Genomic DNA, 27,077 nt, shown 5'->3' on the forward strand with positions numbered 1-27,077 from the left:
TAGGGAGGCCAGCAGTTCAGTACTTGGCTGGGGGAGTATAAAGAGCCTCAATCCTTCATCTATTTATTATATGAATACACTTATTATATTTATATTGCTATATTTGTTAAGTGCCTTAAAATATTTATAACCTTTGTCTTTAATTTCTTCATGTAGGAACCATATATAAAAGTTATTGAGTTGATCCAAGTATATAACTTAATGATGGAAGAGTGGTTAAATATAAGAAATTCATTGGGTGACATTAAAAGATATTTTCTAAGAATACTTAAAGATATGGGAAAATGCCAGCAAATAATATTAACTTAAAGGGAAAGTTAACACCGTATTTACAGTAATCCTGATTTTATTAGAAAAGTCCATATATAGGTAATGGGTTTCACAGGTGGTGCAGTAGTAAAGAATCTGCCTGCCAATGCACAAGAGGCAGGTTCGATCCCTGGGTCAGGAAGATTCCCTGGAATAGGAAATAACAGCCCACTGCAGTATTCTTACCTGAAAAATTCCATGGACAGAAAAGCCTGGCAGGCTACAGTCCATGGGGTCTCAAACAGTCGAACATGACTGAGCATACACATACACATATATGGATAATATACCAAAATGTTAAGTTATCTTCAGATGGTGAAGACTTTAATCTTTTTCTTCAGTTTCTAAATTTTCTACTGTCATTGTGTATTAGCTTCATAATCATGAAAAAATATATATTTTTCGGAAAATGAAGCTCTTATTAAATAGTTTGAATTAGGGTTATTGAGTTATTTTAAATATGTTGATAAGTATGTATTTAATTTTATTGTTGAACTCAAATGAGTGTCTCCCAACTTTGACTGTTTAGCTCTGAATCTCTAATCTCTGTTGCAGTTGACTGCCTGCATCCACGGGTCTGCTGCGATGCTCTATCCCATGTTCTGGCAGCATGTGTACATCCCTGTCCTGCCTCCACATCTGCTGGACTACTGCTGGTAAGGCCGCTGCTCACCCTCTCCTCTGCCGTTCCTTCTCCAGAGAATAACCAGGCATCTTAGGTCAATAATGTAATGTGGTTGGTGACTGTAAATTAAAAATACTAACTTCAAAGTGATCTGAATTTTAGATCACCAGATTGCACTGGCCTGTTTGTTTCCACATAGCTTTCATATTTGTCATGGCATTCTAGAGAGTTCAAGTGGATAGATAATACCTTCCCCATTCCTTGGTATAGGGAAGCCAAAGCACCAAATAGTTGTGTGATTTTTTTTTATTCTTTCTTAAGACGAATTGAAAACTGGTGTCAGGAACAATTGAGATCCCCAAGGTCTTCAAGTTTCAGCTGTGCCCTGGCACGTTCTGTAAGACTTGCCCTCAGCTGTGATTTGGGAGTACAAGCCAGGCTTCAAAACACTCTTTTGTGAGGAAGTCTTTTGAGGGGAATTTCACTATTGAGTGAAATGTGTTTTAGTTGAAGAAGGGAGGGAGGCTGACTTGGAGTTCTTCCTGGAAAAGACTTAGCTGTGTGTCTTGATGTTTCAAGGAGGAACTCCAAGGGGCTTGTGTGTGCAAGGATTGGTGGAGCTGAGAAAGTCATTGTAGTCCCTCTGCCTCTCTAATGGTACAGCTTTCACTTTCCATTACTTGGAAAATTTTGATTGCTAAATTGTTACCTAGTCTAAAACCAGCAGCTCAGAGTCCCAAAATTGAAGACGAAAATGTTCCGTCAATAACATCAGTGATAACAATGGTTGCCACGGTTGAATCTCTACTGTGCCTCCCTCCTGTCCCCTCACCACTTACTGGACCATCTCTTTACATCTGTGATCTCATTTTATTCTTCCAGCAACTCTGTAAGACAAGTATTATTAGCTCCATTTCACAGGTCAGTAAACCAAGGCCTCAAAAGGTTTAGTAACTTTCCCTAAAATAGATGTTGTTGTTGTTCAGTCACTAAATTGTGTCCAGCTGTCTGTAACCCCACACACTTCAGCACACCAGGCTCCCTGTCCTTCTCTGTCTCCTGGAGTTTGCTCAGATTCATGTTCATAGAGTCAGTGACGCTATCTAACCATCTCATCCTCTGCTGCCCCCTTCTCCTTTTGCTCTCGGTCTTACCCAACATCAGGGTCTTTACTGATGAGCTGGCCGTTTGCATCAGGTGGCCAAAGTACTGGAACTTCAGCATCAGTCCTTCTAATGAATATTCAGGGTTGATTTCTTTTATGATTGGTTGGTAATCTCAAGAGTCTTCTCCAGCACCACAATTCAAAAGCATCAATTCTTCAGCACTCAACTTTCTTTATGGTTCAACTCTCACATCTGTACATGACTACTGGAAAAACCATAGCTTTGACTGTAGGGACCTTTGTCAACAGAGTGATGTCTCTGCTTTTTAATACTCTGTCTAGATTTGTCATAGCTTTCCTTCCAAGAGGCAAGCATCTTTTAATTTTATAGCTACAGTCCCCACTATTCAATTTTTATAAAAACAAACAAAAATTATGTGTATGTGTATATATATATATATATATATATATATATATATATAAAACACAAAAATTAGATACATACACACAAACAAACATATAGAGAGGCAGAAATCTGGAAGGAAAGACACCAAAATGTTAACAGTGATTTGTGTTGTGGGGGAGAGAGAAGAATTCTGCATGATCTTTATTTTATTTTCCATACTTTCAAGTATTTCTAACAATGAAAAAGTATAGTTCTATAATTGAAAAGTTCCATTAAAAAAAAAAAATCCATGTTTATTCTGGCCAGTTGTTACTTCCAGTCACCATCTCAGGTCCCAGCCCTCCTTTCTTGATTGCTTAGAGGATTTATTAGCTGTTTCACTTTTTCCTGTGGAAGCTGACCCACAATCCTCTTTTCAGCTTCCTCTCAATCTCTAACCCTCTCAAGGACTGTTACCAGCCTGACCGAGCACAGTAGTGCAGCAGCTCTAACTGAGAAGGGAAGACTTGGCAAGGACGGTTGCCAAGCCCTTGTCACCCAAAACTTTTCACTCTAAAAGCTCATAGTTAAAAAAATAAAATAAAAATATAAATAAAAGCTTACAGTTGAGGCTTGTTAATTTTTAGAGCCTGAGTGAGTTTTGTGATTAGGTTCCATATTGGAAGTTTCTGTTTGTATGACCGCAGTCTTTGTCCTGGTCTCTTGTTTTCATGAAAGAACTTTTTGACATTTGACCATAGGATGATAACAGGCCTGTGGGGATTGGTATCTGTTTATTAACTGCGAGATGTAAGAATGATGAAATAAAAGACCCCAAGAGAAAAAAACAGATCCTCTATTTAAAGGCTTGATTTGATCACCGTCAGCCTGCTACCACTGCTTTGGTCAGAAACGACAAATGTCATGAAATTTGAGTCAATACTAATAACTTTATTCTGCTGTGCTTGGTGACTTTCACCACTGTTGAGTTTAGTCCTTGGTGGTAAGAGCCAGCAGGGATAACCAGCATTTTAAGTAAAGTGCCAGGAGCCTGACACATGTAAATTTGAAGGAGGTTTGTTCCTCTGCAGATGATTTAAATGTTAAGTATGTCCCCATGCAGGGGATACACGAAATGGAATCTGAAAACTATTATCTCCTGTAGAAATGAACTCTCAATTTACTCACTGCACAGGAAGGGCAGGTCCTAGTCATTTTCGCTGCCAGCAGGTGCCCTTTCTATGCATAATAGACTTCGCAAGTGTAATTAACACATGAGGACCGCTGCTGCCAGTTTTTCTTCAGGTACATGCTGCTAGGAGTTTTCAGGACAACAGTGTAGGCTGTAAGAGCTTTTTACATTACACTTGAAGATGAGGTGTTCATTGACTTCTGGACAAAGACATGCTAAAATAGGGTTGAACCTAGACCCTACTATTGGTTTCATAGATCATAGTCCTTGGACCCAGAAACCCCAAGAGCTGTAACGTGGGCCTTTGGTAACACAGAAGCCAGTATAGCAAAGCTGTGGGATGCAGTGAATACATGGAAAGTATGATGCTGAAACCGAGCAATTATGTGGAAGACTAATTGCACATTCACAAATACAACAACCAATTATCTAAGTTAACTTTAATTAGAGCTATAATCACAGATTTTAATTATCTGAAGAAAATCCATTTAATACAAATAGTCTGCCTTAAATATTTCCCAAATTAATTTTGTTCATGTTCCTCCCCATTTTTGGAGAGACTGGTAGAAAAAGTGTCTGAGCTTTATATTCAGAGAGGCCCAAGTTCAAATCTATTTCATCTCTTAATAGCTATGTAACCATTAAAAGTCTATTTTACCTCTCTGGTTTGACATTTTGTTTTCTGTAAAATGGGTTTGATTTACCTACTTTGAAGAATGGCTTTAGAAATTAGAGATACTGATATCAAGTGACATATAGGGACCATTTAGTAAATGGTGGTTGCTCTTATTATGGTTATTATAAACGTGGGACATGGGTTTTGGTTTCCAGAAGGTTTTATTCGCATCAAACGTTTTTCTTGTTTCTGCTGCCTTGTGAGCTCAGGGAAAAACTTTATAATTCATCTTCTCTTTTTACCCATCAGATTGTTTTTATTTTGATTTTTTTTATTTAACTTGGGTTATTGTATGGTTGTTTTCATTTGCAGCTGTGGCATAAGAATGAAAAGAAAAGAAACAAAAGCAGATGGCAGAGAAAACGAAAGGAGTAAGACATTTCCAGCCCTTATGAATATTTAAAAACATGTGCTGCTGGTTCCTTTCTACTTTAGAACTGTGCCATTCTCTTGATTTTGAAAGTGAAAATGAGAATGTTCCCTACCTTGGCTGATGGCAGTCCTGACCTCTGCCAGTATTGGAAGAGCCTTCGTATTTTGGGGACAAAGGGATAGACTTGCTGATGAAAATCAGTATTCCCTTTCATAATAATAATCACCATATATGGAGTACAGTGTGAAAGTCAAGCTCTTTATAAACATTACTGCAGATCTTTAAAATCAAACTGTAAGGTAAATATCGGGGCTTCCCAGGTAGTGCTCGTGGTAAAGAACTTGTCTGCCAATGCAGGAGACGTAAGAGATGCGGGTTCGACTCCTGGAGTAGGAAATGGCAACCCATTCCAGTATTCTTGCCTGGAGAATCCCATGGACAGAGGAGCCTGGTGGGCTAGAGCCCACAGGCTGCAAAGAGTCGGACATGACTGAGTGACTTAGCATGGCACAGCAGGAGGTTAGCTCTATTGTATAGATTAGGAAACTGAAGCTCAGAGAAGTTTAGGGACTTACCCACCATGACACAACTAAGAAATGGTAGAGCCTGCACTTGAAATCCAAGGCCATTTCATATTAAAGCTTTCCTTACTAATATCCGTTAAAGAATTAGAGAATAAGCTGTACCTATCACCAAGATTTTGTGAAAAAAATTCTTTACACAGGCTTTTTGATGACTGGCTAATAATTATGGACTAATGTTATCATTCATTATTATTCATTCATTCAGCAAATATTTATAGAGCACTTATTCTGTACCAGGCACTATGCTAATTAAATGTTGCTAATAAAAGGTCCCAATAGAAGCCATATGGTATTTCCCATGTAAATTCCCTTTTTTCCCTTAGTCCTTAAGAAATAGTCCTAAATAAGGACCAAATCAGTTATCAAATTGAATTGTACATTTTGGTTATTCTGGACACCTGTTAATGTATTTACAAATATGTGATAAAATATTTCCAAAGCAGATCAGGACAAGTTCATATTCCCCCCAAAGGTCAGCCAGGCCAAGAGCCAAGTTAGTAGCTAATTCCTGATTTTCTTTGAGGGCATGATTGAACTAGAAAGTTAAATGTGCACAGTTACGGTTTGGATTTTGTATCCAACTTTGTAAAATTCATCATATTTTCTGGTATTTCTAGATGCCTCTGGAATTCATTCTTCCACTCAGAATGGGCATGCTTAGATTCTCTGTGAGACATACTAGTTCTAGGCTCTTTATCTGTACTACATGTGGGGTTCTGAATAACCCCCCTCCATGCTACATCATGTATTCCATCTAGGATTTTTATCACACATTCTTAATATGCCTTTTTACAGGGTGCATAGTCCATCTGGATGACAGGGTAACAGTCCAGACACAGCTGTGAAACAACAACTGGATGACTAGAGCTGGGTCCACTCTAATCTCTCTTCACTGGTGCCATGAAATTTTGTATGGGGAATAAATTGATGCTAAAGTGAAATCATTGATATTCTTGGTGTCAGTGATAGAAATCAACAAAGTGTGGTATAGTAGAAACAGAAAACTCCAGCTTTGGTTCTGGTTTCCCCATTTACTGTTTTGAGGGTGCTGAACACCTCTAAGCCTGTTTTCTGTTAAATGTGAATCGTAATTAGTGATAAAGAACCCACCTGCCAATGCAGGAGATATGAGACGCAAGTTTGAATCCCTGGATCGGAAAGATCCTCTGGAGGAGGAAATGGCTACCCACTCCAGTATTCTTGCCTGGAGAATCCCATGACAGAGGAGCCTGGAGGGGTACAGTCCATGGGGTCACAAAGAGTCAGACACAACTGAAGTGACAGCACCCACACACTGATAAACAGCCGGTGACCATAAAGAGTAGGTACTATGTTTATTACTGACTATATATATATGTGTGTGTATATATATGTGTGTGTGTGTTTATGTTCAGTTGCCAAGTCATGTCCAACTCTGCAACTCCATGGACTGCAGCATGCCAGACCTCCCTGTCCCTATCTCTTGGAGTTTGTCCAAGTTCATGTCCACTGAATCGGTGATGTTGTCCAACCATCTCATCCTCTGCCACCCTCTTCTCCTTTTGCCTTTGATCTTTCCCAGCATCAGGGTCTTTTCCAATGAGTCTGCTTTTTGCATCAGGTGGTCAAAGTATTGGAGCTTCAGCTTCAGCATCAGTCCTTCCAATGAGTGTTCAGGATTGATTTCTGTTAAGATTGATATGTATTTATAGTCAATATATATTAATATGTACATGTGCATACACACACACACACACATATATATGATTCAACAATCCAGTGCAAGTTCGCAAATCCAGATAAGATGAAAGTGGATTAGGTAGACAAGTATCACTAAAATTCTTCACTATATAATCAATTAAAGTTAGATTCTAACACCTAAGCAAAAAACTGTGTCTTTTCAATTTTGCAGGAAGTATTTATGAGTGCCTTTTATGTCTCTAGCACTGGCCTAGAAAGACAGGGGCTTATAGGTGGTTCAGGACTTGAGGAAATACTACTTCACAAAAGAACTCAGGTGTCCAGGCAAAAGCTGGGACAGTTTTTTTTTTGTTTATTTTTTTAAGCTAAGAAGTATCAAGGGGCCATGATAGGTCCATTGCTCAGAGTGAGCAACCACTGCATCAAGAACTTGTCTGGAAGGATAAGAGGGGATAAGGACCAGGGTTTCAGTTTCAGACAAAACAAGGAGGGAAGTTGGGTCTGTCCTGGACCTGATGGTTAGAAAGTTCACAAACAATGTGTGCTGGTTGAACAAAGCAAAATTATAGATTCCTGGGTAAATCCCTTATTAAAATTTGGCTGAACTTGACCTTGAGGTTTGAGCAGAGAGGCTGAGTAGTGGAAAATAATTCACGCTTGGAAGTCAAACCTCTGGTTCCAAATCCTGGCTGTGGTCCTACTGAATATATGTCTTTAGGTGAATCACATAGTCTTTCTGAACGTCTCTTTTATCATCCACAGGAATATATAAAAAATACAGTTCTCCATAAAGAGCATAGCATCAGGTAGGTACCTAAACAGAAATTGTTAAATGATGACAGTCACTGAGGCCTGTATTGAGATGCACCCTCATTTCCTTCAGCAGCACCCAAAACTGAAAGTGCCAGGAGCCTTTGGAGGAAGCTTTGGACAATTTCTGAGTAAACTGTCTTCCTGGTGGAAAAATGAGAGAGAGGAAAGATGGCTCTTTGCATATTGATGCCATGGATTTGTAAGAATCTATACCTATACTCTCTTAAGTTCTGTAGCAAAACTGCCTTTTCAGGTTCTCCATTTGATTCTTAAAAATTGAAGCATAATTCATATACCATAAAATTAATCGTTTTAAAAGTGTACAGTTCAGTGGTTTTTCATGTATTCACAAGGTTGTGTAGCCATCACCACTGTTTCATTCCAGATCCATTAGGTTTTTAATACATTTTTTATTGTTGTTAGTAAGACTGCATGGATCACAATAAACTGTGGAAAATTCTGAAAGAGATGGGAATACCAGACCACCTGACCTTCCTCTTGAGAAACCTGTATGCAGGTTAGAACTGGACGTGGAACAACAGACTGGTTCCAAATAGGAAAAGGAGTACGTCAAGGCTGTATATTGTCACCCTGCTTATTTAACTTACATGCAGAGTACATCATGAGAAACACTGGGCTGGATGAAGCACAAGCTGGAATCAAGGTTGCCAGAGAAATATCAATAACCTCAGATATGCAGATGATACCACCCTTATGGCAGAAAGTGAAGAAGAACTAAAGAGCCTCTTGATGAAAGTGAAAGAGGAGAGTGAAAAAGTTGGCATAAAGCTCAACATTCAGAAAACTAAGATCATGGCATCTGGTCCCATCACTTCATGGGAAGTAGATGTGGAAGCAGTGTCAGACTTTATTTTTGGGGGCTCCAAAATCACTGCAGATGGTGATTGCAGCCATGAAATTAAAAGACACTTACTCCTTGGAAGGAAAGTTATGACCAACCTAGATAGCATATTAAAAAGCAGAGACATTACTTTGCCAGCAAAGGTTCGTCTGGTCAAGGCTATGGTTTTTCCAGTGGTCATGTATGGATGTGAGAGTTGAACTATAAAGAAAGCCAAGTGCCGAAGAATTGATGCTTTTGAACTGTGGTGTTGGAGAAGACTCTTGAGAGTCCCTTGGACTGCAAGGAGAGCCAACCAGTCCATCCTAAAGGAGATCAGTCCTGAATATTCTTTGGAAGGACTGATGCTATAGCTGAAACTCCAATACTTTGGCCACCTGATGCGAAGAACTGACTCATTTGAAAAGACCCTGATGTTGGGAAAGACTGAAGGTGGGAGGAGAAGGGGACGACAGAGGATGAGATGGTTGGATGGCATCACTGATGCGATGGACATGAGTTTGAGTAGACTCTGGGAGTTGGTGATGGACAGGGAAGACTGGTGTGGTGCAGTTGCAAAGAGTTGGACATGACTGAGCAACTGAACTGACTGAAAGTGACCTTCTCTTTGGGACACACTCATGATTGCAGCCCACTGCCCCATGGCCCTCCACCTCCTTTGCTGCTGCATCTACATCTGAGTATCTGGACCCACCCTGCTAGTCCCACTTCCCAGTCCTCTTTCTGCTGCCTGATGTGGTGAGGGGCAACAGCCTGCTTCCTTTGCCCCAATTTCTGCCTGAGCTGCATGGGACACAGCTGGCTCTGACCTGTGCTTATCTTGGCCTTGTTTTCTATTTCTTATGACACATCTGATAGGTAATTCTTCACCCCTCTCTGACCTGGAGACTATCTTGAATCCAACACTTAGAAAACTCTGAAACTTCTAAGACAGTGCAGTGGCCTCTACAGCAAAGACATTCTACATATGTTCGTGGTCACCAGTAGGGCAGGAGCCACAGGCCATGTAACGTCATCTTTAGAGAAGCTTCAGTTCTGAAGGAGGTTCCCTCATGGTGGGGATTCAGGGATGTGTTCCTGTGTCTTTCACAAGGAGAAGACACAAAACAGCAGTTCAGTGCTCAGCTCAGAGTAACCTCACAACAAATGTGGGTTTGTCTTCCATGTGAATATTTGAAAGATTGAGAGGCTATGCTGAGAAGGTAATTGGGCGCTATGCATCTTGACATGTGACGTATCTTAGTCCTAGAAAAACAGAGAGTTTCTTTCCCTCATTACCTCTTTCATTTTCAACTTTTACACTATTTTGGGGGGTTTATTTCTCTTGGTTTATTTATCAAAAACCTCTTTTTCTCTTCTCATTTCTTCTGTGCATCATTCGTTCCTGCATTTCTATGAGGGTTTCACGGGTCCCTGGTGGCTCAAACCGGAGACTTCTTTTGTGACCTGGCTCTGGCTCTTATGGTTCTCATTGAACTCTCTGGAGGCAATAGAGAGCCCCGTCTCCTGACCTTTCCTCTGTGATTAACTTCTCCTGCCGGAGTAGTCTTAGCCATGGAGCCCTTCCTGATTTCCCTAGTCTGTCTCCTTCCGGTAGACTGAGGAGGCATAAAAGGGCAAACTACTCTAGGCTTTGATGTTGACCTTTCTGGGTTTCCATCCAGTCGTTATCTTTGTAACTCTTGTGTTTGTTTCGGTTGGGTTTGGTGACTTGCAGCTGTTTCACAAGCCCCAGGCTTACCCAGGAAGCCACAGGGCCACTCTCAGGAGGACATTGTCCTCCCTCCCCCCCATCACGGTCAGCTCAGATACACACGCGTCTCACATTAGCAGACCATCCCCAGTGCCCAGCACTGTGCACTCAGCTCCCCCACTGCTGTGAGCCCCATGCTCTGGCCACTGAAACTATGGATGGCAGCTCGGCAGTCTGTACTGCCTCCTAATCTAAGAGTGCTCCTATCCTCACATGCACCTTCATTCTGTGCTACTGCTCATAAATCAGGGAGGGCCTGTTGGAAGCCGGGCAAGGAGTTAAATACTTTTTTCCCTAAGAAAATCTCGATTAACTAATGGCATTTTGCACCCCTTCCACCTTTCAAGTCATATTTTCTGCCTCTCACCAGCTGTGACCTTTGTCAAGTCACTTAACCTCTTGGAGCCACAGGCTCCTCTGTGAATTATGGCGATCAGACTTTCAAGATTGCTGTGGGGATGAGATGAGGTCATCTTAGGTCTACCCCTGAGGCACCTTGTAACTCCTCAGAGCAGCCTACACACCTACAAGAACATGCTTATTTGCGGTCTGCTGTTGACTGTAAGCTCTGAATAGGTAGGGTTCAGAACTCTTTTTTTCTCTTCTCTATCCCCTATCCAGTGTGGTGCCTGACACAAGTAATATTGACTGACCAGGATATGGAAAACACTGAACACTTAGTAAATGCACCATAAGATGTTAGTTTTCTCTCTTACCCCTCCTCAGTTGCCTTTTTAAAGTTGAAGCTCTGTAGGTGACTAGTTTATTTTTCCCTATGGACACTGCAAATCATGTGACAATCCTGTTTCCCTCTTTGGGTTGGCAGTTGGAGGACTCAGAGCCAAATTTGTGGCCATCCCAGCAGGTATGCAAAACCTTACAGCCCACAGTGAAGTACTCACCTCACCCCAGCTTATGTTTTTATCCCTTTGCCTCTATTTTTTTTTTTCCTATTTTGCTGCTGTACTAAATGTATTCCTATAAATTACCTGAAATTCCGTTTAGAACAAGAAAGCATATCAGTTCATTTAAGCTATCTGGCAAATGTATTTTTATCCTGGCTACAAAGTGTCCACTTGCTATTTTATTTTTCAGCTATAACTGTCAAATGCCCATTTTTTTCTTAAGTGTAACATAATGGTATAAAAAAAAGTAAATCATAAGAAACTTTAAAGTAGGAGGATTTGGGCTGGAATCACCATTAACTGTGACCATGGGCAAGTTTCTGAGGATCCTTTTTTTTTTTCCCCCTTTTTTAATCTATAAAATGGATGGTATAAATTGGATTATTTGAGGATTAAATGAGATAAGGGCCCCCGCACAGCCCTTGGTATTTGGTGAGCACCCAGCACACCCCTGCCTCTTTATTCCTCCTGCTCTTCTCATGGCCCCACCGTGGACTCTGGGGATGGGAAACAGAGTTTGGTTCTCCATGACTGACAGTCTGGAATAACCATATGAATTAGCACGTGCTTTATGCCAAATAGGCGACCCAGACAAAATCCTCTGAATAGGGAGGTGTTAGCAACCTTAGGGTGATCTGAAGGGATGTTTGGCAGACCGCAGGGTTCAGTGGGACTTGGAGGACACAGGGCGGGGCCCACAGAGACACTTGTGGCTCAGCCCAGAGGTAGGTTTGGGTTCCTGTGGTGAGGGGGCTGGCCAGGGTCTTGAACAGAATGTGGAGGGGCCCAAGACTTTGCACAGCTGCTGGCAGGCCCCCAGGGAACAGGTTAGGAAAAAACCTCCGAACCTCCTTCTGCTCTTCTTCCACAGCCATGCACATGCTGAGCTCCTAGGGTAACAGTGAGCTTGCTCTGGCTCAGTATGACAGGTTTGGATTCTAGTCTCAGGGCCGCCATGTACTAGCTGTGTGACCTCACTGAATTGTTTAGCTTCCCAGCCTTTGTTTCTTCATCTGTATAGTTGGTGGCAATGACAGTACTTACCCTGTACCGTGGTCCTGAGGATCCAATGAGAAAATGCCTGTCATGCCCTTAGCCTAGTGCTGACTGAGGCAAGTGCACCACAAACACCAGGTGCTCTTGGCTCCCTGTGCAACTCTGGCCATTGGATTAGCCTGTGGCCCATCTCTGGTCACTCTTAGGAAGACGAAAACTAGAATTCTTTGTGTTCTCCAGTAAGGTGTGTTGTATGGTTTTTGTTCGCTTTCCTTTCCCCATTCTGTTGTCCTTTAACCTCTCCAACAATGCTGGGCCTCGTTATTTCAGACCAGAATTTTAAACTATAAGACAAACTGTGTTTACACACTTTGGTTTCTTTTCAGGTGGGAGGGAGGAAGGAAGGAAGAAAAGCTCAAATGTATAAGACCAGAGTTTTCCTTTCTTTAAAGACAGTGAACTGAGGAAAGACTGGTGGGATCCCTTTGCAGATTTGGGTATTTGTCTGAAAGGTGGTATGCTTCTCAGAGGCAAGGTGGGGGATGTGATGTGTACACTGTAGAGCTCACTGTGCATTAATATGCGAGAAGAAAGAGTGGGTCTTCCAAACTTCTGGGAGCTCTAAGCTATATCCTTACTGAGGTCAAAGAGGTATTGTTCATGTGGGGGTGGAGGCCCTCCTACCTCCCTCCACATATCTCTCCTCCCCTCTCTCTTTGTCTCAGGAAGCTGCGTTTTATATATTTGGGCAGCCAGTGTTCCTTTATTTCACCTGACTCTTTTCCAATTAGTAGCCACTCTCCTCAGGGGAACATAATTAAGAGGGCCCTGGTTATCTGGGGGAAAGGAATTAGCAAATTGAGAAAGTGCAGTAATGATGAACGGGGACTACAGGATCATTAATAAATCTGCAATATCCATGTCCATGCCTGTCCATTGCTGGGAAGGAGCTCATGCTGCAGGATCTACCTCTATGCACAGCGCTCTGCATCGCAGGCCTGGAGTCAGTGAGAGGGTTGGGTGAACAGCCCCCTCGGTTTCCAGCACTCCTCTTCTTTTGGCTTTAGTACTGAGTATGTGCTGTGAGACAGTTTAGGCTTTCAGTCCAACAGCCCTGACTTTGAATTTCAGCTTCACTGCTTACTAGCTCTGTGACCCTGGGGGCAAGTTACTTCACCTTTCTGAACCTGTTTCTCCATCTGAAAATGTGGATAGTAGTGATACCTTGCAGAGTTGCCTTGAGAATTGTGTAGAAGTGATGCATAAAAGCAGCTGATTTATAATAACTCGATTGATATTAGTTCCTTTCCTGTTAAGAGGATTCAAAGTAAACACCTTTCAGGTCATTACATTGTCCCTGCCTTTGACACTAGCAATATAACTCCTCTGCTTTGCAGGGGAGAAGGAAGAAAGAATAGCTTTTACTCTTCCAAGGTGACACTGATGAAGTCAGGCAATGCCATAATTCCCAGAGAACAAAGGCCTAGGGCAGATACACCCTGTCCCAAAACTCAGAGGTGTACAGTGGCATCCTCCAGTGGCATGCCCCCAGATGGATGGCATCCCCCATCCATCAGACAGTTGTGATACAGTTGTGATAGCCCATCTATGCCTGAGCTTGGTCTTAGCTGTTAATATTGTTGTTATTGTTGACACACTAAGTCATGTCCAACTCTTTGTGACCCTATAGACTATAGCCCACCAGGTCCTCTGTCCATGGGTTTCCCAGGCAAGAACAATGGGGTGGGTTACCATTTCCTTCTCCAGGGGATCCTCCCTACCCAGGGATCAAACCTGCATCTCCTGCATTGACAAGCAGTTTCTTTACCACTGAGCCACCAGGGAAACCCAGCTCTTAATATTATCACCCCTTTAATTATGTGCATTGTTGGTTCTGCATGTGTGGTGTCAAATTTCCATTTAAAATGTCTTCCAAATCTCAGTCAGATTCAACATGGAAATGTAAAGTCAGTGTGAATACTGAAAGGCACCAGAGCATAGAAGCATAGTGTTCATTTGCTATTGGTGAAACAGCTATTTACATTGATATTTTCTTGATAATCAACAAGCAAGTTCTTTCTGGGAGCTAACAAAAGAAGATAGATAGCATCTAGAAAAAGTATTATGTTTTGTTTCTGAGATACCCTTGAAGAAAACATGGGCATTGATGACTCTGAATCAGAAGATGATCCAGATGAGTCAGGTTCTGAATATGAAATTTTTTAGAGCTAGCTTAACCAAATTTTTTGCTCTATTTTCTTTTTAAGAAATAGTAATGAGTGGTTTTAAAAATTTGTCACTGTATGTGATAAGCAAGTAATGAATCATAGATTACTTGGTGGTTTTTGCATTTTTGGTGGTACATAAAATCAAGGTTAAAGGTTGCCCTCCAAAAAAAGTGATAAGCAACCTGACTGAACTTAGTAAGTAGACAAGGGGCAAGAGATCGTGTTGGAATCAGAAACTCATGTGTAGAGGTGATGCATGTCAAGCACCTCATGCTCATCACAGAGTCTCAACTGTCCTCACCAGCATTTTGTCTGGTACCCTTCAGAACCAGGGTAGAAACAGGAAACCTTGGGCCCTAAGAGAATGAGTCCAGTGGTATCAGCCATGCCCACTCGGGCTGTGACGAGAAACCACTTGGACATGATAACTTACTAAATCTACCATGTGGTGTTCCTGGGCTAGGCGTTTCATGGGTTCTCTCTAATCATTGCAACAATCCTGAAAGATTTCCACTGGGGTTGGTACTGCCCTTTTAAAGACACTTTGCCAAAATATAACAAAAAATGTTAAAAACAGTTCTGCCCTTTGACTTGGTAATTCCATGTTTGAAAATTCATACACATGAGATTGTTTGTTTTCATTATGATGTTATTTATAATGAAAAGATGGAAGTGACTTAATGTCTAACTCTAGCAATAGAGTTCAGTAAATTAAGGGACATCCATACTTGGTGGAATATTATATAGTCTTTAAAACAATCACAAAGGTTATGGTATAATATGGGAAATGTTAATGCAACCAATGAGAAAGCAATAAAATATATGCACTCTGTAATTTCAAAGATACTTTAAAATGTTAGTGTTAATATTGGAGGAGAATAATGCAAAAATAAGAGTAGTTGTAATAACTTGATCATGGGTGAGTGTTTCCATTCTCTTTACAACAACATGAAAAAAAAAAAAGAGAAGAAGTCAGTAATGGCTATAACTATTGAGGTATTACTGAGAATAAAAGTTGTTTTCAGAATGTAGGTAGAATTACCCAGTTACATACTTACTACTTTAAGATCTTAAGGAGTCTCTGGTTTTCTTTTTTTCTCCTCTCTCCCTCTCCCCACTTGAAATTTGTAACCAGTATATTTGCAGAGCAAAAGTACAGTAGATTCAGGGATGCATTTGAGGCTATGTAAGCAAATGATGACAATGTAAAAGGTTATTTGTCCAAATTTGCCTTCATACAAAACATGGCGTGCTGTGATTTCAGAATAAATGTGTTTTAAAATATTTTCTAAATACAGAGCTATTTCAGCCCTAAGTTGACTAAGAAACTACATTTCTATGATAAGCCATAATTACTCTTTGGAAAATTATTGGGCTTAAAAAAATATCTACCTAATGGTACCTGAAGAGTGAGTCTCACTTTGTCCCTTTCTACTTCTGCCTTCACTTCTAAGACTCCTTTTTCCTCTCTTTCATTGGTTTTTATTGCAAGACAAAGAGATATTGCATTAATACCTATTTAAAATTATAGAAAAAGAAATTTTTTTTCAGGTAAGAACCTATAGTCAAATTATATAAATTTCTGTGGATATTTACTTTTACCTTTCTCTGAGTTGTTTGAGTGTCTTTTCCTGTATATTAGCTCATTTGTTTGCAATTTCAGTTCTGAAATTCTAATTAAAACTCAGGGTCATTTGTCACTTGCATGACAGTGTTGGTGGGAGCTGGGGAAGTTTATGAGATTTGGTTAAATATTATGGATTTGAGTTTTTCTCCCTTCTATGTGTTTGGCTGTGCTTCTGGACACATTAATAAGTGGCCATTTTTTCTGGAATTCTGTACTCTTCCTACTTCCTTTCATTACATTAGGCAAGGTTCCACTAGATGAGACATTTGCAGTCTTAAGACTTCCTGCCAGGGTTCAGACTTTGTATTTTTGACATTGAAGCTCTCGTGTTCCTGAAGCTACTTAATTAGAAACACATTCATTTCAGTGTACACTAGAGAAAGCTTGGACAGCAGAGCCAGGCACACTGGGAAGTTTGAGCATTTGTGTAGCTGGCAGCTAAACTAATGGTTTACAGTTTAAGGGAAAAAAATATCATAGGGCATTTCCTTGCCCCTAGAAGCAAAGGGAAGCTGAATGTGCACAGCAGATACCTTTTTTTTTTTAAGGAGAGAAGAAGAAGAAAAAAGGAAAGAAAACACAACTCCACTTTCACTGCAGTTGCGTGTCCAATTCTTTCTTTGGCTATTATCAAATACAAAAGTCTTCTAAAAGAATAGTTCCCAAACTGTGCTGCTAATATTCAAGTCTGTTTTACAGGCTCCCAAGATATATTACTGCTGAGATCTGTAGTAAGGAGAACATTTTATATTCTGAAGAAGAATTTTTGCTTGAAGAATTTTATTTGTTGAATGGTAATGAGGGAATTGTGCTCTTTCTTATTTTTAAATGTTTGAGCAATTTTAAAATGCACATCTGATGTTTTAAAAACCTTGGTTGCCTATCCACTGCTTTCAGGATAAAGCCTAAACTCTTTAGCATTCAGTGGAAAGAAAACCTCCCCTTTTTTCATTTCTTACCACTCACTCCTTGTTTCCCTACCCTATTCCCAAGAAAGCCACCTTCCTAGGTCCACTTCCATGCCACCAGCTGCCCTGCAGGAAAGGTACCTGGTCACCTCAGACTGAGGCAGGTATCTTTCCACTGGTCTCCTAAAATATCCTTTGTACCTTTCCCAGGAGGTATCACATGTTGGAGAGACAGATGGAAAAGTTGTCAATCTTTCCCTTCATGTCTACTCCCTCCACTACTCCCAGGAAAAGCACTGTGTGGGAGGTGGGATTGGGAATTGTCAGTCCAGTATTACAGAGTCAAGGTGCCATAGAGGAAGAAGCTTTGGAGTCAAGCCCTAGGGTTGCCACTTGTTCTCTGGCATTGTTGTTGCTCAGTTGCTCAGTCGTGTCTGACTCTTTGTGACCCCATGAACTGCACCACGCCAAGCTTCTCTGTCCTTCTCTATCTCCCTGAGTTTGTTCAAACTCATGTCCATTGAGTCAGTGACACCATCCAACTGTCTCATCCTCTGTCACCCCCTTCTCCTCCTGCCTTCAATCTTTCCCAGCATCGGGGTCTTTTCCAGTGAGTCAGTTCTTTGCATCAGGTGGCCAAAGAATTGGAGCTTCAGCTTTAGCACCAGTCCTTCCAATCAATATCCAGGTTTGATTTCCTTTCCTATTGACTGATTTGATCTCCTTGCTGTCCAGCACCACAGTTCAAAAGCACCAAATGATTTAAGTGCTCTGGGCCTACCCCCTCCTCTGTGAAGTGGGCATAATACCTTCCTTGTGAGGTTGTTGTGTGAATTAAGAAAGTTGAATTTGAAGTTCCTTGTATAATGTTTACCCCATTTATCATTGTTAAGTAGCAACATAATGGTAATGTGTGCACCTGAAACCAAGGGAAATGAATCCACGACGCCCAGGTTTTAAAGCCCTTGGAGCTGGGTTCTCACCTCCTGCTCAGTCACTAACTAAGGGAACCCATTGCTCTGGGAATGAAGCACTTTGAAAAGGTTTTTTGAATTACGGTATCATCGGATGGCATGTTGGGTTGGAGATGCTTACTGGCTGTGATATACTCTGTCCAGTTAGAATAGACAGATCACATCTTTTGATGGCAGAAGGAAATAGCAAATAAAAAAAAAATCATCCCTTTTTGAAGCACATTATGCCCTCCATCTGACATTGTTAATTGCTTTTTCTGTTGTAATCATGGCAACAATGGTTCCCGTTTGTACCAGGAACCATACTAGTCACTTGATGTATATTTTCTCATTCTGATAGCAAGCTGGCAGTTAGATTCCAAAATGCCATTTTAAAGATAAGGCAACTGAGGCTATGCAATCACATGGCTGCTATTTAGGGACTAATGCCCAGGTCAGTGCTCTTCCCGCCACTCATACTGCTTCGAAGGCTGCCTGCATTTTGAAATTCTTCCTAAGTTTCTAGGCTTGGGAACAAAATGTCATATTAGGATTTTTGTTGTGAAAGGAAATGTAACTGTGCATACGTTTATTAAAACAGTTTTTCTCCAAATAGTGAACCATCTGTAATTTTCTGTCAGAAGCAACAGACATTAAAGCAGCTGTGTGTCTCTGTTTCTCTTCACAGTGCTCCCATGCCCTACCTCATAGGAATCCATTTAAGTTTAATGGAGGTAAGTTGACTTCTCTCCTCCCCTGATCTCCCTACTTGCGGTTTTGTTTGCCTCATGGCAGTGGAAAAGATGCAGTCTCTGGATTCACGGCGCGACCCACGGGAGTGTGTCAGAGCAACCCCTCATGCACAGAGCTGGGCGTTCAGCTTAGACCCTTTCCACTGGGCTCTTGTTTCCAGTGTTTTTCCACTTTGTTTGGAGATTGTCAATTTTCATGGGTGAGGGAGTGAAGTTCAAAGAGACAGGAGGAAAGGGTTCTTCAAGGGTTTGAATGAGGGAAGGAAAATGATTCACTTTTCAAAATGATGTTTATTATAAATCACTGCAACTATATTACATTTTTCTCTGTAGAAAATGTGGTATAGAAAATATATAGAAGTATAAAGAGGAAAATTAAAATTATCCACAGTATCATTATTCCAGATTCATCTGTTAGCATTTTATCATTCTTCATCCTTGTCTTTATTCTGTGAATATATATTTTGTATAAATGTACTTAGCTGATATGGTATAGAATTTTATGTCTTTATTTCATTTAACATTATGGCTTGGGGATTTCTGCATTTTCGTCTACTGTCAGTAATAATTTTTAATTTGCTACCTGTCCTTCCAACTGTTCGAATATGCCACAGCTTAGCCATTTTCCCGTTACTGTTGGACACTTATGCTGTTTATAATTTTTCACTATTATAAATAGCATTTCAGTGAACATCTTTATGCATAAGGCTTAATCTGCATCTTGACTTACTTCCTTAGCATAGAACCCCTAAAGTAGAAATGCTTGGTCAAAGCTATGAATCTAAGGACAGATTGCTTTCTGCATGGCTGTACCAAGTAGATAGCAATTCTTTCAAAGGACTTTTCTGTGCTTTTGTCAGTGTTTCTGGTTTGTAGACACAAACCCTAAGCTTTTCCCTCCTCGGGAGAGAGCTGAATTTGCACTGGAGCAAAATAGGACAGGAGGCAGGGGACTTGCCTGTTTTGCACAGGAGATAAGCTCTCAGAGGGAAAAGCTAAAGCCATGTCCGTCTGTGATGATGCTTTGCATGTCTTAAAGGAAGTGCTACTTCTCTTCTTCTGTTCCCTTCATTTCACGTCGACGAGGACCACCTGCTTCTTCACTGTTGCACACTGTGCTATTGTGCTTACGAAAATGAAACAAGTTGGTTATCGAAAAACCTGTTTGTTTGACATTGAGAATCTTGATCAAAATAGACCACAGAAATCTGCTCAAATTTCTAATTTGACAGGACGGCCATGTGGCTCCTACATTCTGTTAACAGTTCCTCCTTGTCATCACCCAGCCCTGAACACATACAGTACACAGTTTATGGACTATCTTGGATGGTGTATTTAGATCAGATTGAAGAGATTTCTTCTGTGTTTTACCTTTGTTTGTCTAGTTTGGGGGTGTATTCAAAGCCCCTGTGTGAGAAATTGAAAGTGAATACTTGCTAATAGACCTTTCGTGCCAATTGTTGTACAGTTGGAAACACTAATCTAAAGACCATTTGGTCTGTCGGCATCCACAGCTCTTTCCTGCCTCTTCTGCCTTCCGGACTGTTCCAGCACGGATTTTTTCTGACTGCTTTTCACGGTCCTTTACCTTGAGCATTGTCCAGGTTTCCAGTCTTGGTTTGCTTTTCTTCTCTATATACCCTCTGGCCATCTTTTTAAAGGCTTTTTGCTTTTGCTACCAAGGTGATGTCAGTGACTCCCAGCTGTGATTCTAACACTGACATGACTCTCTCTGAACTTACAGCCCAGAGTTGCAAGTCCCAATTGAAGGTCACCGAGATGTACTGTCGATGTCTCAAATTCAGTTTTCCCCAAACCCCTTATTATCTGCACATACACACCCATCGAGTTACTTCACTCCCCTTCCACTGTTCCTGGTCCCTGTGAACGGCACCACTGGCTGAAAAGTCACAAGGGGACACACTGAGCATGGCTGAGTGTCCGCTTCCTTGTTCTTTCTACACAGTCACAAAGTCTCTGACGTGTCGCTCCCTCTGTTCCTTTCTCACTACCTTTATAGACGTTTTACCTTGCTTTTTTAGATTTTTGCAAAGCCTTGTTTTTCATTCAAAAGTCTAAATCAAGGCCTCTGTGTTCCAAACATTTTTCTAGGTCACAGAGGTATGAAGATGAGTATGAAATTCAATCCCTGGTTCAATCATTTAGGGGTTGCCCTCTGCCTAGTCACTCTGAACTCAGTAGCCTGCCTTCCAGCCTCCTCTGCCCCACCCCTGGGTTCTGGTCAGTCTCCCTGCTGCTGTCAAGCCTTCTGTCCGCTCTCTGTCTCCTGTTACCCAGGGCTCTAACTGGTCCCTAACACGCCCACATCTGTGTGCCCCTGCACTGCTAAGCTTCCTCTTCCCCACCTGTTTGAGGAAGTCCTCCCATTTGACTGTTGTCTTTGCTTACTGTACCTCTTGCCCAGGATGACAGCTGTTGGCTTCCCTGTCCTCTCCATCATCCCTAGGAGCAAGGGCTCTTTGGGAAAAAGAGCTTTGTTCACTGTGGTGTCCTCAGTACCAAGCAGGATGCCCAACAGGTGCTTTCTGAAAGGAAGGATGGAGTAAGTGCATGGAAACCTGGAATTCAGAACACACTTAGTGCTCTCCAAAAGGCATTGCTGTTTTCAGGGAACCCAGCACCATAATTTTACTTAAAGATGGAGGGAGTCGATTTTTTTTTTAACCTTTTATATGATTGTAGTAATTGAAAACAAGGGGATTTTTTTGTAATAAAACATGCAGTGCACAATATGCATAATTTTGGAGCTAAAACCTGAGACAGAGTTTTGCACTTAAGTGAATGGTTCCAAGTTCACTCTCCTCAGCTTTTGAAGGGTTTTAAATGAGAAGGTTTGGGAAGCACTGGCCAAGATAAATCTTAGCCCTGTTGATTTAAATTAGGGAGGAGTTTGCCATGCTGTACTGATATGTGGTCAGAACTGAAAGAAAAACCAAAATAGTAGTTGCCCCACTCTTGAAGCCAGCTGAGACACTCTCCAAACAAAAACAGCATTGCCTGCATGTGAGGCAGCTGTGAACGCCCAAGTCAAGAGACGTAATCTCCTGATCTGCCCTGGATTTCAGTTCGGACTCGGAGTGCTTTAGCCATGCTTTGTGATCGCACTGATCTGGCTCTATTATACCTTCAAATGAGAGAGATGCTTCCCTGAGACTTCTTCCAAGAGCTGTGGGCTATAATGCCTGGGGTGGAGCGTGTACCTGGACCCAAAGGAAAGCTCTTTCAGGAAGGAGCTAGGCAGGGCCCATCTCCTCTCGCACACTAGTTTTCTTACTGGCAATTCAGCAAAAGGCTTATTTTTTACTGTCTTGTTATTTTTTCTTGAAAGCTATAGGCACCTTATTATGCCTTTGCATATGTGCCAGAATTTTTTAAACTTCAAATGAATGTGGCAGATGTTCATAAAAGTTTAGAAAAAGCTACCATAGGAAGACTTTTTAACCATTTTTATGACACTCAAATTTGTTGCACAAAAAGAAATATAAATTATAACCTAGTGTTCTCATTTGAAAAAAGGTTATTCGGGGAGAAGATATAATTCCAGCGTTCACACTCTTACAGGGTACCCTGTTTGCTAACTGGTAACATAGTCACCTAGAAGAGTCTGCCTTCCTTCTAAAGTGACAAGTTTCTAGCTGATCCTCATTCTTATCCCTCCACTGCCTTTTTATATCCTTTCTCTCATTTAAGCAAACACTAATTTGAGGCTGGTGGTAAGTTAGCAGGATAGCCAAGGGTATTGGCATAGACCTAGTTTCTTCTTGGAGAGAATGATCCTGTTAGCTGGCTAGGAAATACCAAAACGCAGCCAGATTACACAGTAACTATTTCCCTTCATTCCCTCGACCTCAGTTGGGTTCAGGAGATGCTCTGCAGCTCCTGCTCTGTGCCAGGTCTGGTAACGGGGTGCCAGATCAGGTCTGGTAGGTGTGTTCCTTCTCCTTTTTTTGATAAATGAAGATCTTCCTTTCCAAGCCTCACCAAGAAGTGCTCTGTATACAGGCCTCAGAGCATGAGGAATGCATGCAGAAGGTGTTTTTGTTTTTTGTTTTTTAATTCCCGGTGGTGGAATGGTCAAGAAGCAGGAAAGAAAGGTGCTAGCAGTGACACCCTGCAGACAGAGGCTCAGGTTAGCCTGAGGGTGAAGCTCCCCTTTCCACAGAGGCAGAAAAGTGTGGCAGTGGAAATAGGCTGTGGGTTCTGGCTTTCCTGTTCCCTCCTTGTTTGATCTTGGGCAAGGCGATGGACCTCTGCACCTGTTTTCTCGCCTGTAAAATAGGGGCAGTGGCATGAGTTCAATGAAGGTCAGTAGCCATTGCTATTTTTATTTCCTTAGTGGCCTTAAAGCCATTTATGTTGAGTTGATGGCTTTGAAATTGTGTTTTAGGGACTCTTGGCTTCCAGGGATTATCATCTTCATTCCCTAGGGAAAGAATTTCAGTACAATTGGCTTGTACCCACCCTATTTTCTCCTGGTCAACAGTGCTGGAGACACTGTGCTGGGGATGGGAGTGGTACTTCATAAGAACTTGATAAATGGACTTCCAATTCCCTGCTTGACTATTCCCCTCAGTAGTAATTTCAGTGTTATTTTGTGTCTGTATTTACTTTCTTCATTTATAGGAGTGGTTAGTACCCATCTTTTAAGAGTGTGGTAAAGATTAAAGAAATGAGTTCCATGTATGTCCAGCGTATCCCAGTGTATGGCCTGTGGTCGGTACACAGTACACATCCCCTTCTATAGAAATGTTTTGAGAGCCTTCTGTGTACTAGGTGTTGTATTGCACTAGGGGTTCTATATAAAATGGTGAATGTGACACAGCCTGTGCCTTCAGAGTTTTGTCTGGAACAGATGCAGACAAGGAGAAAGTATTTGGAGGGAGTTTGAGAAGCTGTAGGCTCTGCTAGAGAAGACAGCAGACTGAGCCTTGAGGGCTCTGCTTCTCAGAGGAAAGGAATGCCTGAATGGAAACTGAGCAGATAAATTTGACTTCCACCAAGGGGACAGGGAGCATCATCTACAAAGATTTACAGTGTAGACCATGGCTTTCCCAGGAGGTCTGAACAGTTCATTGTCTGGCAGGAGCATGGAGCTGAAGGGGGAAAGGATTGCTGAGGGAGGCAGGCCAGGGCCAGGCCATCCAGGGCCTTGTAAGCCGTGTTAAAGAGTCTCAACTTTATAGGGCAATGGGGAGCCATTGAAGGGTGTAAATAGGGGAGGGACATGGTCAGGCCGCCTCCTCCTGGGCTGTTAGAAACACGGTCCTTCCATATAAAATGTTTGGAAATGGCTTAACCAAGTTAATAAAGTAGAGTGATATTTGTAAAGATCAAGGTAATTCTTAAGTATATTACACACCACAACCATATATATAAAATTCAGATGTTATTGTCCCAAACCCAAGCTTCTGAACCATGATAGAGATGTTTGTAGTGAAGACTTTCTGTGAGGTTTTAAGCACAATTTTTACTAGGTTTTTGTTTCTTCTCTGTTTCCAACTACTTTCTATGAATTAGATAATCTTTCTACAGCTCAGTTTGAGAGGATAAATTTAGGATATATACTAAGTACTAGTTCCAGGTAGTAGGAACAGGGGGAGTGACACCCAGGTACCAAGTTCATAAGGCCTCTACCTACCTCTCCCACCAATGCACTTTCAAGACACATGTGATGTGGGCAGAAGGAGACAGGCCCAGCCCACAGCTTACCTCTCTTCCTCACCGTCTCTTATGTAGGAAGGCTTAGCCGGAGCACATGGAAGCCTGATTTTGTAAATGCACTAAGTGCTTAGGACAGCATTGAACCACCACTCCATGGACAGCATCCCAGTCCATATTGAAATGTCTCTTCTTGATCGCTGGGACCCAGATCTGGTATTTGTCAGCATAGTGGTTTAACCATGGAGCTTTCACACAAAATAGCAGGATTTACTTATTTACAGAAAAGGAAAAATAACTTTTATCCCCCTTTACCTCTCAAAGAACTTGAATTGCTGTCAACTGAATTGGCACCATTTTAACTAGTTTTTTTCTTTTCATTTTTCTCTGCATAGGAAGTCTTTAATCCTTTGTTCATTTTTTAATGTTTATTTTTTAAAAGTTTCATGGTGAGGGTTAGAATGTTTCTTGTTTACCATTGTACCGTTTTGCTTCGTCATAGGACTCCATGGGTAGACAGTAGTCAGATATAGTTTTCCCTTGTTAATATTGTGATTCATGCAAAAACTCTGAGCCATAACTATATGCAGGTATAGGTGGTGATTGTGCATCCGTCCTCACAAGAATTGAGAAGTTTAACTGCATATGAGATCTGTTTGTTAGCGATGAGTAATCATAGCCCTGCTTTATAAAAAGGTGATATTTGCCTGAAAAATTCCACCTGGTAATTCCAGTCATGGGCTCATGGGAAGAGCTTTAGCAAGAAAGGGAGAGGCCCTCTCATTGAGAAGGAGCTGCCATCTTTTGATCTTTTGTGTCTTTCTCAACACCACACACAGTGCTGGGTGCTCCACCTGTTCTCACTTCTGCACATCCTAAGACTCTCTCTGCCAAGGAGGAGGTATCCGTATTTACAAATGGGGAAGCTGAGGCTCAGAGAGAGAAAATAATTTGCATCCAATTTCTCTGCTCTGATGGACTTGTCAATCCCCAGAGCCCCTGGGTGAGGCTGTGTAGATTACCCCTAGCCCTGCCCCAGCCCTGGGCATATAGGCTCTCACCTTTGCCTGAGCTTCTCCCTCTCAGGGAGGCCTCCAGGTCACGTGCTGGAGATTGCAACGAGGGGAAAGGAGGGGGGTCACGTTTGCCAGCCTCATATTTCTCCAGAGGAAAGCTCTGAGTACACTTGTGACTAGGGCTGGTTACTTAGCCTCTCCAATCTCCATTCTCTCATCAGTGAAATTAAGATCATATTATCCATCTCAGAGAGTTGTGAGAACTAATTGATATAATGGATGTGAAGAGCTTTTTAAAAAAAACTCTACCAAACATTATTCTTCATAGTGAGTACTCTAAAAATAAGAGGCAAAGTTTAGATCAATGAATCCCTAATGCTTGCTTAATTACATAAAAAGAAAAGAAATTGGCCAGTAGCTTGGTCTTGCTAGAATTTCCTTAGCATGCTGTTATCAAGCAAAATCATCATGTGAATCTCTGTCACATCCAGAGTATTCAGAGCAAAATTAGAGCCTGAAGAATGTTCTGGATTTCACTTGATGAATTTCCTCTAGAAGCTCTCTCCTCCTCATGTGGCATCTGCTTTTAAAATGAGTGTGGTTCTTAAATGTCACTTATCTTAATGTTGGAATTAGTTAATATAAAGCAACTTAAATCTCTAGTAGTAATTTATGTAATCAAAGGGAACAAGTACTTCTGGCTGATTTAAGTATCTCTTGCAGTCAGTACATTTCCAGTCTAATTTGTTGTGACTGAAATGTTCTCTTGTGAGATGAGATAGCCCTCTGTTATAGATCAGAAAAACTGAGTAATTTGTTAGGGAGGATCCCAGTAGAAAATGTGAAACCATCATTGATGCTTTTGTTTTCCAACTTTCCTGTCATCCCTTAGCCAGTCAATTTAGCAATGTGGAAACTGACTTCAAAGAAAACCTAAAGTTTCTAAATTGTTACTAAAAGAATTTAACCAAATTTCTATCAGATTAAGATAAAGAGCAGCATGCAGGAGGCTATGGAACAGAGTAGAAAGAACTCTTGGCCTCTAGAGTTGTGGAGACCTGGATTCAAATTCTAGCTCCACTGCTACTAGGTGACTTTAAACATGCTCCTTTGTTTAAAGGAGAAATCAGGTTAGCAGGAGGAAACACAGTTTGAGTTTGACCACTTTGTACAAAACTACTATTATGTTATCCTCTGAAGAGATGCCTATTGAAAATATTTAACAATGATAATATCACCCATTGAATGATGTTCTACTAATATACATGGCACGTGAGTCATGTAATTTTTAATTGTTACGCCTTTGTGAGGGGTGCTCCTATTTTTCAGATGGGGATGTAAAGATGCCTCTTTGAGCTTCAGACTCCTTGCTTGTAAAGTGGGTAGATTCTCCACTTCATAGGAACTTTTTAATGAGGAGTAAATGAGAAAATTGGTACCTGACATGTTGTAGGCGCCAAATAAATGGAAGTGATTATCAGCATTATGTGTGTGTAGAACTGGTAACTTTTCTTTAAAATAAGCTGAGACATCTACCTAAGATTGGCTCTGCCCTCTTTTTCAGCTTCCTTTTGTACTTTTTATTGAGTGACTTTCTAAATTGCATTAGCTTAAAGGCACTCTCAACTGAACACAGCCACATGGGACTGGTGACTT

General features: G+C 41.3%; 1 protein-coding gene across 8 annotated transcripts in view; it reads left to right on the plus strand.

The window, feature by feature from the left end:
* The window catches only part of DENND1A (DENN domain containing 1A), a 523,231-nt gene that overhangs the window by 298,489 nt on the left and 197,665 nt on the right, over positions 1 to 27,077 (plus strand). For all 8 annotated transcript variants that reach the window (XM_043916893.1, XM_043916896.1, XM_043916894.1 and 5 more), the window contains 2 exons: positions 865 to 965; positions 18,663 to 18,708. In XM_043916893.1, the coding sequence (XP_043772828.1) occupies positions 865 to 965; positions 18,663 to 18,708 (147 nt within the window). The remainder of the gene's footprint in view (positions 1 to 864; positions 966 to 18,662; positions 18,709 to 27,077) is intronic.

This window comes from Cervus elaphus, chromosome 11 (genome assembly GCF_910594005.1).
Source record: "Cervus elaphus chromosome 11, mCerEla1.1, whole genome shotgun sequence".
Taxonomy (NCBI): domain Eukaryota; kingdom Metazoa; phylum Chordata; class Mammalia; order Artiodactyla; family Cervidae; genus Cervus; species Cervus elaphus.